The sequence below is a fragment of the Elgaria multicarinata genome, chromosome 1 (genome assembly GCF_023053635.1).
Source record: "Elgaria multicarinata webbii isolate HBS135686 ecotype San Diego chromosome 1, rElgMul1.1.pri, whole genome shotgun sequence".
In the NCBI taxonomy this organism is placed as follows: Eukaryota; Metazoa; Chordata; class Lepidosauria; order Squamata; family Anguidae; genus Elgaria; species Elgaria multicarinata.
Genome location: NC_086171.1, coordinates 78,971,627 through 78,984,126, shown reverse-complemented (window position 1 = coordinate 78,984,126; position 12,500 = coordinate 78,971,627). Strand labels below are relative to the sequence as shown.

The 12,500-nt window shown below is 40.5% G+C and overlaps 1 protein-coding gene across 1 annotated transcript; it reads left to right on the top strand.

Annotated features, from left to right (window-relative positions):
* The first annotated feature begins 2,019 nt into the window (after positions 1-2,019).
* LOC134397664 (uncharacterized protein F54H12.2-like) lies at positions 2,020-3,330 on the top strand. The gene has a single exon (XM_063124558.1). The coding sequence runs from the start codon at positions 2,020-2,022 to the stop codon at positions 3,328-3,330; it is 1,311 nt and encodes a 436-aa protein (XP_062980628.1).
* The last annotated feature ends 9,170 nt before the right edge of the window (positions 3,331-12,500 follow it).

Below are 12,500 nucleotides of genomic sequence, written 5' to 3'. Positions count from 1 at the left end.
ATTCTAACGGTTATAGATATTCTGTCTAAATATGGTTGGGCAGAGGTTCTAAAAGACAAGACAGGTAGGCAGGTGTCCGCCGCTTTCAAAGCTATTTTCACACGAGACGGAAGAGTTCCTGGCAAAATACAGACAGATAAAGGTCGTGAGTTCCTAAACAGGGATGTGAATCAGCTATTCAAGAAACAGGGGGTACACCATTTTGTTACCAATAATGAAGTCAAAGCTGGGGTTGTGGAGAGGTTCAATAGGACTTTAAAAACAAAAATGTGGAGGTATTTCACAGCTAACAACACATACACATATATAGATGTCCTACCCCAATTCCTAAAAAGTTATAACCATAGCTTTCACAGAACTATCAAAACTAGGCCCGTTGATGTTAATAAGTCTAACTCCTTGGCTGTTTGGAGAACCGTATATGTTCACGATATAGAGAGAAAGGCAGAGTTACCACTTTTCAAAAAAGGGGATCATGTACGGGTATCTAAATGTAAGGGTGTTTTTGCTAAGGGGTATGAACAGAATTTTACCACGGAGTTATTTATCGTGGATGAAGTCATCAAAAGAGCAAAGAGACCTGTATATCTGTTAAAAGATTATGAAGGAGATGCAGTGCTGGGGACCTTCTATCCTGAAGAATTACAAAAAGTGAATGCCAGGTCGGATAGGGCATATAGGATTGAAGAAATCTTAGCCACAAAAGGCAGGGGCCGAAGAAAATGTCACCTAGTTAAGTGGTTAGGTTGGCCTAGCAAGTTCAACAGCTGGGTGAACGCTTCTGATCTACGTGAACCTGTATAGAAGAAGTATGGGTGATCAAGGGTTTTACGTTACCTTGCCCAGCAACGCCTGTGCTTCAGCTTTTCCAAATAACAAGAGTTCTGCATACACTATACAACTAGCAAGAGCTCTGGATCTCCAGGGGCCTTGGGAAGTGGGGTTAGCTGAAATACAGTATCCACACACCTGGGAGACTCTAACAACCTGCGCACGATTTGACATTTCTGACAAGGGAAGTATGCATCATTTAGTTGTGTGCAATGGTTATTATGCAGACATCCCCGAGCTGATTAATGCGATGAACAAAGTTATATATGGGGGGGATAAAGTGGTCCTACAGTACGACTCTGTGACTAGAAAAGTCAGTCTAAACCCCGAAGAAGGTGTTATCTTTCAATGTGATGCAGAGTTGGCCCACATATTAGGCGCAAAGCCTGGTATGCCAGTCAAAGAATTCCCTTTTCATGCGGACATTACCCAGGGCTTTAATACCTTATACGTGTACACAGATATAGTGGAGCACCAGATAGTAGGAGACTATTATGTACCGTTACTGCGTTGCGTACCCGTGAGTGGAAAGAACAACCGCTGTGTAACCATTGGTTATGACAAACCACACTACCTGCCTGTAATCAAGGACCACATTGACACCATCACCATAGAAATAAAGAACGACCAGAACAAAAACGTAGCATTTTGTTTTGGGAAGGTGTCTGTGAAGTTGCACTTTCGCCCACGGAGAGCTTTTGTATTTTAAAAAAATGGCCATTCTGAAAAGCTATGGTGATCCAGCTGTTTATAGGAATTATTATAAGGCACAGGCTGGCTATGCATTGCCTGGTTACCATGGGCCCCCCGTGATGTATGGCGCAGGGCTTGGTGGTATTTTCAGAAGCCTTTTCCGAAAAGCTATGCCCCTGTTGAGAAGAGGTATAGACATCATTAAACCCCATGCAAAAACTGCTGCACGTAATATTGCTAAAGACATGATAGGACATGTTACACATGAGGTTTTGAACAGAGTGAACACCCCAACACCGCAAGACGGATCAGGCCTGCTGTACATTAAAAGGCGGGGCCCTCTAAAAAGAAAGGCCTCACGGGTTAGATTGGTTGGACCACCCCGCCCCCTTAAAAGAAAACGACCAAGAGGAAAGAAACGTCAGAAGAGACGTGTTGTATCAAAGAGACGACGGTCTGTTACAGCTAAAAGAGATATATTTTAAAATCATCGCCATGGCTTTCATCCACTGCGGCTCTGAAGAATGCGCTAAATCTGAACTTGATTTATTCAACATTGGCCCAACACAGACCAGTATTGAGAGAAGCCTGTTTATAGAGGTACCCCCTCTCTCTGCCCTTTCAGACTCTGCACCACTGGATTTCTACATTCCAGGGAATGGGGAAGATTATATGGACTTAAATAACACTTTGCTTTATGTGTGTTGCAAAATTGTCAATCCTGACGGAACCAACCTCGCTGTAAATGAGGAGGTAGGCCTGGTGAATTATCCAATAGCATCCCTCTTTAGTCAGCTGGATGTGACACTTGGCGATCGTTTAATAAGCCAAAGCAACAATTCCTATCCCTATCGAGGGTATTTTGAAGCTGTGCTAAACTACAGTCAGGCTACCTTGGAGACACAATTCTCTACAGCCTTGTTTTTCAAAGATATCGCTGGCGAACATGAATCTGCGGATCTGGAGGGAGATAATACTGGTTTTATTAGAAGGGCAAATCTGACCGCGCAAAGCAGGAAGATAGATCTGTTGGGTCATCTCCACTCCGACCTGTTTTTCCAAGAAAAGCTGCTCTTAAATGGGGTTGATGTGAAAATCAAACTTACCCGGAGCAAAGATGCCTTCTGCTTAATGTCTGACGTTGCAGATAGGCCTTTCAAACTTCAGATTGTGGCAGCCTCACTTTTTGTTAAAAAAGTCAGAGTAGCTCCAGGTGTACGTCTGGGCCATGCCGAAGCGTTGCTGACCTCTAACGCCAAATATCCTGTGGACCGTGTCAGCATGAAAGTGTTTAGCATTCCTAGAGGGAGCCGTGTAGCCAATCAGGAAAACCTGTTTTTGGGTCAATTACCTAAGCAAGTTATTATCGGTATGGTCGACAATGACTCTTATAGCGGTGATTATCATAAAAACCCATTTAATTTTCAACATTTTAATACCAATTTCGCGGCCCTTTACCTGGATGGAGAACAGATACCCACCAAACCTTTTCAACCGTGTTTTGAGGACGGAAATTGTGTCAGAGAATACATGAGCCTTGTACAGGCGGCTGGCAAACACATGAAAGACCGGGCGCTTTTAATTAACCGTGAAGAGTATGCCAGAGGTTACACCCTGTTTGCATTTGATCTAACCCCCGATCAAGAGGGGGGTGACCACTATTCTTTGATTAAAACAGGAAACCTGAGGGCTGAATTTCGCTTTAGTAGAGCCCTGCCTGACACTATAAATATGATTGTTTATGGAGTTTTTGATAGCTTAATACAGATTAATAACCGCCGGAATGTTGTTTTTGACTATATGTAACATGGATAGCATCCAGTTAGCACATGAACTCAGTTCAAACCCCCATACTAAACGGTCATTCTATGGCGTGTTTCCCTGCGACATTCTACCCAGACTGCGGTTACAACAGAGACCTGTATCATTGGTGGTGAACACACATCCTCATAAATTACCTGGAGAGCATTGGTTGGCTATCTACTTGACAGAAGGCACGGGAGGGGAATTTTTTGATTCCTACGGTCATCCCCCCAACTATGAACAATTTCCTAAAACTATTTTGTCATTTTTAAGAAAAAATGCAACCAAGATTGTGTATCAACCAAGACAAGTTCAAGCCCCAGATTCGATGGTTTGTGGGTACCACTGTATATTTTTTCTTCAACAGCGCTCAAAGGGTTTAACATTTGGACAGATTCAAGACTTGTATTCTCGAAACTTGGAAAGAAATGACCGGATGGTGGTGCAATCTTTAAAAACCCAGAAGAATATGTACAGACATAGATCAGATATGTTCCAAACATCACAATGCTGTATATCATGTAATGAGTTTCACAATAAAAGCCACCTCTAATAGGGGGGTTGTTGTTTTTAAAAAAGACTTCTTTTTTTTATAGCTGGGTGTTTCATATCACAAAATAAATATGTTTTAAAAAATTTATTTTTAGGACTGGGGAAAAAAACAGCACCTTATTTTGAGATTCCTAGTCTGGGGTGAGTGATGGGGAAATGTCCTGAATGTGATTAAAAGGTTTCCGTGACGATCCATTGTTCTCAGGGGAAACATTCTAAGATTCTTAAAAGGTGACCTGGCCAGGTGATAGACTCATCATTTTGAGATTCCTAGTCTGGGGTGGGTGATGGGGAAATGTCCTAAATGTGACGATCCATTGTTCTCAGGGGAAACATTCTAAGAGGCTTAAAAGGTGACATCGGCTTGGTGATAGACTCATCATTTTGAGATTCCTAGTCTGGGGTGGGTGATGGGGAAATGTCCTAAATGTGACGATCCATGGTTCTCAGGGGAAACATTCTAAGAGGCTTAAAAGGTGACATCGGCTAGGTGATAGACTCATCGTTATAATTTTACTTAATCTTGATTAGAAGATAAAATGCAAGAACCAGTGTTTCTGAGAACCACCGTATTGTTTGACCTGAAGTAACCTCAGCCAATAATAAACTCTATACTTCTGAGACACCCTACATTGTAATATTAAAAATCCCAACAGACAATAAAATTAATCAACAGCCTTTTTCCAGACGGCAGCACAAAAACTGGTCCTAACAAAACATTCTTGAATTGTCATTTTAGCTTTTGGGTGAGAAAATAAGCTTTACAAACTGTAATAAATCCTAAGGATTATTATTATTAATAATAATATAGCGCCATCACTGTACATGTTGTTGTTGTACAGAGTAAAACAATAAAATAGCAAAACCCTAATGCATAGGCTTACATTCTAATAAAATCATAATAAAATTAAGTTTTAAAAGCTTTAGGAAAAAAAGAAAAAGGTTTTAGCTGTGCTTTAAAAGTTGTGATTGAACTTTTCAAGGATCCATATATAGGTCTCAAAAAGAAATATACCCTATCTCTAAATGGACAATTACATCTGGAACACAACATTGGGGCATCCTAACACTGGACACACACACACACACACACACACACAAATTTGTTTGTGTGGCTTAAAGAGGACATACTTTATTATTTTTGTTTTGGTTTCTTTGCTTTACCCCATTAAAAGTTGGGATCAGTATATGTAACCTCAATTCCCCCCCCCCCCCCCATAACCTCTCTCTTGAAATTAGGTCAATTTTAAATCAATAAAAGCCTGCCTATTCGAGCTCCTATAACTTTTATTTCATGCAGATGTTGGAGAATCAAACCTTGGTCAATAGAAGATCACGCACACACCCTAAAACCGTCTTCTAGAATATTTTAATAAATATGACCGACCTACAATTTACTAATTATACTTAAAAAAGCTTGATTTGCAGGGTCTTTTTTTGTTTGTTCTTTGGGTGGTGGGTGGGTGGGTGGGGTGGTGGGGGTGTGGCATGGTCATATATCATATGATGTCCCCAATGTCCAATTAGAATCTCTCCCTAGGGGGAGCCCGTTATTGGTTGGGTAGGGCGGGGTGTGTGTGGTGGGGGGTGGAGATGCCCTATGTCACATGATGTATCTAATGACCAATTAGAAACTATCCCAAGGGGAACCAATCGTTATAGAAGACGCCCCAGACATGGGGTTATAAAAGACGCTGCGCGGATATGCTCTTTCCTGAACCTGGCCTGCAGATACAGCGCAACAAAAACACGTGAGTATTATTTACCTGTATGTTTGGGGGTATTTTATCTAAGGGTCTGACGTCTGTGTAGATATAGCTAGTTTTTTTTTTTTTTTTTTTTGCTGTAATTTAAGAGAAATGTCTAAATAGGCACATACATTTCTTAGGCACATGTTTTCTTAGAAAACTAATGTTATACGAAGGTGTAATTCATATGATTCAAAATACAATGTACATGATTCTGTCTTTCCCCTTCATAACGTAAAACTTGCCTTTTCCTTTACTAATTTTCTATGATTATAATTTCTCCTTTTAAATCATGACCTTCAGCATTTCTAATACTGTGGTATGCAACTATTTTATAGTTTTAGAAAAAATTTCACTAGGTTCCATTAACTTTGGGAAAGAGACATAAGTAAAAAAGAGAAAAGGGACCAGGTATAGTTTTAAAAAAACATTTTATTTTCAAACAGGCAAGAGCAACCATTTTACTGAGAAATAATATCTGCAGGCACTTAATATCTTCAAAGTGTAGCGGGATAACCATGGTTTCTTGTCTTCAGATCCATTTTCCTGCAATATAATACATAAATAACAGTTTTAAAGAATATAAAGGCAATGCAATATTTAAATAACTATCGATGTGTCCGAAAACTCACTAAAATTTTCAGCCGCCTCATAGAGTCACTGGCACATGTAGAAAAATGTTCCAGGTCTGCTCTAGTCATGTGTAGGTCTGATGCTTGTAGACTTTCAATCAGCATTTTTGCAAAAAGAAAAATAGTCAAGATTCTGCCAAAATTTATAACTCCATCTGAAAATGCCTCATTCATAACCCTGTCGAAAATCTGGCTTGCCTCAACTGGAGAACGGATCTGTAAAATCCTTATCAATGGTGTAATTTCATTTTTCATCCGTTCTTGGATTTTAGAGGTTGCTTTCTGTATGACCGCGAGGTTCTTGCATCCAGTTGTTTGTCCATCATACAAGGTCAAATATTCATGTACTAGCCTAGCTGTTTGCCCATCCATGCTGCTGCAGACCAATGTTAGAAATAAGTATACAATGCATGGTGGCGGGCTTGCCCCTACATGTCTGCGTATGTATAAACTAACCGGCATATCAAAAAAACATGTTTCATGTATAGATATCCCCTGCGACAAATTAAGTGAAAAAATGGATAACAATATACGATCGGGACCACTCCAAAATCAGGATGATAAAGACTGGGGTAAGTTATTTTTTGTGTTTTAAAATATTTAAAGGTAATAACATGTAGCTGCTTCTGAAATATGGGTTGCTGTTGTTTTTACAGATGATTTCGCAATAACTAAGACCTCTTTAAAAAGGCCTGTGGTTGTGTCATCTCAGGATGCATTGAGGGGGTCAGGTAATAGTTATCTATGTGTAGGTGTGTGTGTGTGTGGTAAATACCAAATATTTTACAATACATCCTTGCATAAATGAAAACATCTTTATTATTGTTTGTTTGCTTTTAGAAAAAAACTCAACTGTTCAGGAGCCAGAGTATAAGAAAGCCACCCATAAGGCTAAACATCATGTCAAAATACAGACAGATAAAGGTACAGTCTACTATTGTTGCAGAAGATTTCGCAATAAGTAAGACTCTTTTTTAAAAAGACCAAGACAGTAGCAGCGGTGTCACAGTGTAGATAAATAAAATGTGTTAAGGATGATTGTACATAGTTAATGTAGATGTCTTTTGTTTGTTTGCTTTTAGAAAAAAACTCAACTGTTCAGGAGCCAGAGTATAAGAAAGCCACCCATAAGGCTAAACATCATGTCAAAATACAGACAGATAAAGGTACAGTCTACTATTGTTGCAGAAGATTTCGCAATAAGTAAGACTCTTTTTAAAAAGACCAAGACAGTAGCACAGTGTAAACTAAATAAAATGTGTTAAGGATGATTGTACATAGTTAATGTAGATGTCTTTTGTTTTTTCAGAGATGAAAAATACGGCTGTGAAAAGAGCTCGCTCAGAACCTGACGGTGTTGGGGGTCCAAAAACAAAAAAGCAGCGAAATGAAGACCCTCTAGTCTTACCAACTTTTGAATATCTTCGAGGGTTGACTGTCACAGAACTTGCAGCCTGGGTTGAATCAGCATTTGAAATTGCACAGCAAGGAGGTGACCTGTTGGTACAGAGAGCTATGGAACTCGCCGCCCGTGGTCGTGGGGGTTCCGTCATAAATTCTCAGAATATTAAAAAACATCAAAGTTACGCGCGGCCGAACCATACATTTTTCAAACATGTGCAAGTAGGGGGTGGTCAGAGGTTTTGGAAAAGGGGGGCTCTGAGAAAGGGCCTTTACAAACGTCAGCCATATTGGAGGGCTAGGGTGTGTAAAATATTAAACAGAGCTAAAAAAACACTTGTGACACGTAAAAAGCAAAGACAAACCTCACCACCAATTTCTGAAACAGATCCAGAGGCTGAGTCTTCAGAGATATATCACTCCCTACCCCCCACACCCTCTTGTGAAGCAGACAGCGATACGTTAGGGGTGTCCCAACCCATCCAGGACTCAGAGGGTTCAGAGGAACAACCACAGGTATATGCAGAGCGTGTGAGGCGTTGGGAGTACGAGAGGGGCCAGTACAGGGCCCTACACATAGGGGAAGAATTCAGATTTGTTAATCTAGACCGTATAACTTCATTTTCCCAGGCTGTTAGGGCCCTATACGATGCTATACAACAAATCCTCAATGACGTCAGCCGGAGATATTCACCAGGGGATTTTGTGCAATTGCGTTTAGATGGTGGAGGTTTAAGCTTTCCACTCTTTTCAGTTAAAAGACCACGTGCTATTTTAAATATAGAGGATTTTCTAACCCATATTAGCAATCTCATGCAAAGCAATGCTGAAATATGTGGGGATACAACACTGCGTTTAATTATCACAATAGTGAGGGCCCCACGTGGGGGTGGAAAAAGGCGGAAAATAAGCTCTATTCCTAATAGTAAAATTATACATAGAAAACGTCAACATCTGGTAGATTTTAATTACACAGGCAGTAATCTCTGCTTTGCTGGGGGTCTCTTAGCGGTCATGGCTGAGAAAGCCCCCACAGATGCAGAATTATTGTCTGCGGCCAGACAACTACATGAGGATTTGGGGTGGTCTCCCCAGAAACAAGTCACACTCAGCGATGTTTCACTGATTGAAAATCATTTGAGGGTAAACATACAGGTCATAAGATACACAAAAAACGGCTGGGGTATATTCAAACCAACCGGTGTCAGATATGGTAAAACCTATTCAATGTTACTACACGATGAGCATTATTACGGTGTACGTAGCGTAAAAGCTGTTTTTGGGGCAGAGAATTACTGTGAGAAATGTGCTACACTTTTTTCGCATTCTCATGCCTGTCTATATTTTTGTAGACTCTGTCTGAGTGCAGACTGCGCCAGTAATGTTGTAAAAATACTGCGTTGTACGTATTGCCAACGAATCTGTAGATCACCGGTATGTCTCCGTAAACATAAAGAACTAGCCCTGGGCGGTAAAGTAGAGTGCGTCCGCCGAATGTACTGCGGAGGATGCGAAAGTTACCAGGAATTAACTCACGATTTTCAAAACTGTCTTGGAAGACTTTGCAGAGTGTGTTGGGGTTTTATTGATGGCGAAAAGCATCTGTGTTACATGTCCAAGCTTAAGAAACCCATGGTGTCTGTAAAATATGTGTTCTATGATTTTGAAGCCCAACAATCTACAGGCATTCACATTCCTAATTATTGTTTTGCAAAGGCATTTGCAGGTGAGACGGTAGGAACCTTTAAGGTTGAATCATGTACCGGTAAGAAAAGAAAAAGGCTTGCGAAACCCTACGGGGATGTCACTCCGTGGATTTTAGCAGGTAAAACATGGGAATTTAAGGGTGAAGATTGCCTGGCTACCTTTATCCAGACTTTCACAGATAGCACACAGTTCTCAAACTGTACATTTATAGCCCATAACTCTAAGGGGTATGATGGCTACTTTATTCTCAGCCAGGTGATAAAAGAAAAGCTTGAAGTAGATCTTATTACGCAAGGTGGAAAATTAATATGTATCACCGTGAAGGGTTTAAATATAAAATTTATTGATTCCCTCTGTCATCTACCCATGGCCCTCGCTAAGCTTCCAAAGGCTCTAGGGTTTGATAGTTGCAAGGGTTACTTCCCCCATTATTTTAACAAACCAGAGAATTGGGATTATGTGGGTCCAATGCCTAAAGCAGAGGACTATGGTGTGAATCACATGATGCCTGGGGAAAGAGAGGCTTTTTTAGCCTGGTATGAGGAAAACAGACTAAAAACCTTTGATATGCAGGCAGAGTTAGCTTTTTACTGCCAACAAGATGTTAATATTTTGGAACAGGCCTGCACAAAGTATAGACATGAGATCATAGAGATGACACAGACAGTGAGATTGGTGCGCAAAGGTAAGAAATGGGTACAGCAAAGGTTTGCTATAGATCCTATTCAATACCCCACCTTACCCAGCACATGTTTCGCAATGTACAGATTCAAGTTTATGGATTATAAGATTGCAATACCCGCCCACGACAATTATGAAAACAGATGTAAGCGATTTTCTTCTTCAGCAATTCAGTGGCTGTGCTACATAGAGCATAAAGACAATGTCCAGATCCAGCACGCCTTAAAGGGCGGCGAATTCAAAGTCGATAATTATTTTCTCGATGGCTATGCAGTCATAGACAATAAGAAAACAGCTTTTGAATTTCATGGGTGTTTTTGGCACGGCTGTGTACTGTGTTATTCTCCAACGGATCATAACCCTCTAATGGGTAAGACCTATGGAAGCCTATACAACAGCACAGAAAAAAGGACTGCAACGCTGAAATTAATGGGGTTTGAGGTCATAGCCATCTGGGAACATGAGTGGCGACAAATGTTAAGCACAGATGAGGACCTCAAGAATTTTCTTACTGCTGCTCGTTTCCCAGAACCTATAGAACCTAGAGACGCCCTCTTTGGGGGACGTACTAATGCGATCTCCCTCTATTATAAACCTAAAGATGGGGAAAAGATCCATTACTATGATTTTACAAGTCTGTATCCTTATGTAAACAAAAACAAGCATTACCCTCTTGGCCACCCTGAAATAATTTATGAGAACTTTAAGCCACTCACAGATTACTTTGGCCTTGCAAGGGTTAAAGTTTATCCACCCAGGGGACTTTTCTTTCCTGTCCTCCCGGCCAAGGTTGATGGTAAGCTCATGTTCGTGCTGTGTGCAACCTGTGCAGAAACTCACCAACGGACACCTTGTAAACATTCAGATGAGGAACGGGCCCTATTAGGAACATGGTGTACAATCGAGCTTAATGTTGCTATAGAAAAGGGGTACAAGGTGGTGGCAATTTTTGAAGTCTGGCATTTTGAAAATAAGACCAATCGCTTGTTTTCAGATTATATTGATATGCATCTACGCCAGAAACAGGAAGCTTCAGGGTATCCCCAATGGTGTGTCACTGCAGAAGATAAAAATCGATATATAGCTGATTATTCCCGAAATGAAGGGATTGAATTACGTTCAGATAAGATTGAAGTGAACCCTGCAAAGAGGCAGATAGCTAAATTATATTTAAATTCTCTGTGGGGAAAATTTGGACAGAGGACAAACCTGCCAAACACACAATTGGTGAGAGATCCTGATGAGTTATTTCAGCTGCTGTTTTCTGATGCTTATGATGTTTCAATGTGTGAATTTATTGATGACGAGGCTGTCTGTGTGTCCTGGAAACATTCTGTAACACGACCCACGGTTACAGGCAGGAAGAACGTGTTTATAGCCGCATTTACAACGGCATATGCGCGTCTTGAACTGTACAAAGTGTTAGACCGATTGCAAGAGCGGTGCTTATACCATGACACAGATTCTGTGATTTTTGTCAGTCGTCCTGGAGAGTGGGTACCGCCCCTAGGTGATTATTTAGGAGACCTCACAAGTGAAATACCCGCAGATGATTTTATCACCGAGTATGTGTCAGCAGGTCCAAAATCTTATGGTTTTAAAAATTCTAAAGGAAAAGCTTTTCTCAAAATCAAAGGGATCACATTGAACACGGCTAATTGTGAAAAAATTAATTTCGACAGTCTCAAAGACCTGGTTTTTGCATACGTCTCAGACAGGGACCAGGGGCCGACTCATGAAATTGTTGTGCAACAGCCAGGGATTGTAAGGCACAAAGCCAATTGGTCCCTTGAATCAAAGACTCTTAAAAAAACTCAAAAGGTGGTATACGACAAAAGAGTTATTACTGAAGGGTTTAACACTCTACCTTATGGTTTTTGAATATGGATACACGGTGGCTGCATCCTTTTTCAGCTATTTTGGCCGGTCCTAGCAACTGTGGGAAAAGTTTTTTTATCAAAAATATGTTGGACAATGCTCATAATGTGTTTTCTGTGGTACCTGAAAATATTGTATGGTGTTATGGTTGTTGGCAACCTTTGTACAAAAATCTCTTGTGTAAATACTCATTTATCCATTTTGTGGAGGGTCTGCCTGAGAAACTTGATGATCCTGATTTGTTACCCCCCAATAAAGTAAATTTTTTGGTGATAGATGATCTCATGCTGTCTGCGTCTGATAATAGCGAAGTTGAAAAGGCCTTTACTCAGTACGTACATCACCGGAATTTGAGTGTATTTTTCATCACGCAGAATATTTTCTGCAAGGGAAAAAACAACCGTACCATCAGCCTAAATGCCAAATATATGGTACTGTTCAAAAACCCTAGAGATAAATTACAAATTGCGACTTTAGCTCGTCAAATGTATCCTCAAAACAATCAATTCTTCATGGAAGCTTTTGCAGATTCTACAAGCAAACCTTATGGTTATCTGGTGGTGGATTTAAATGC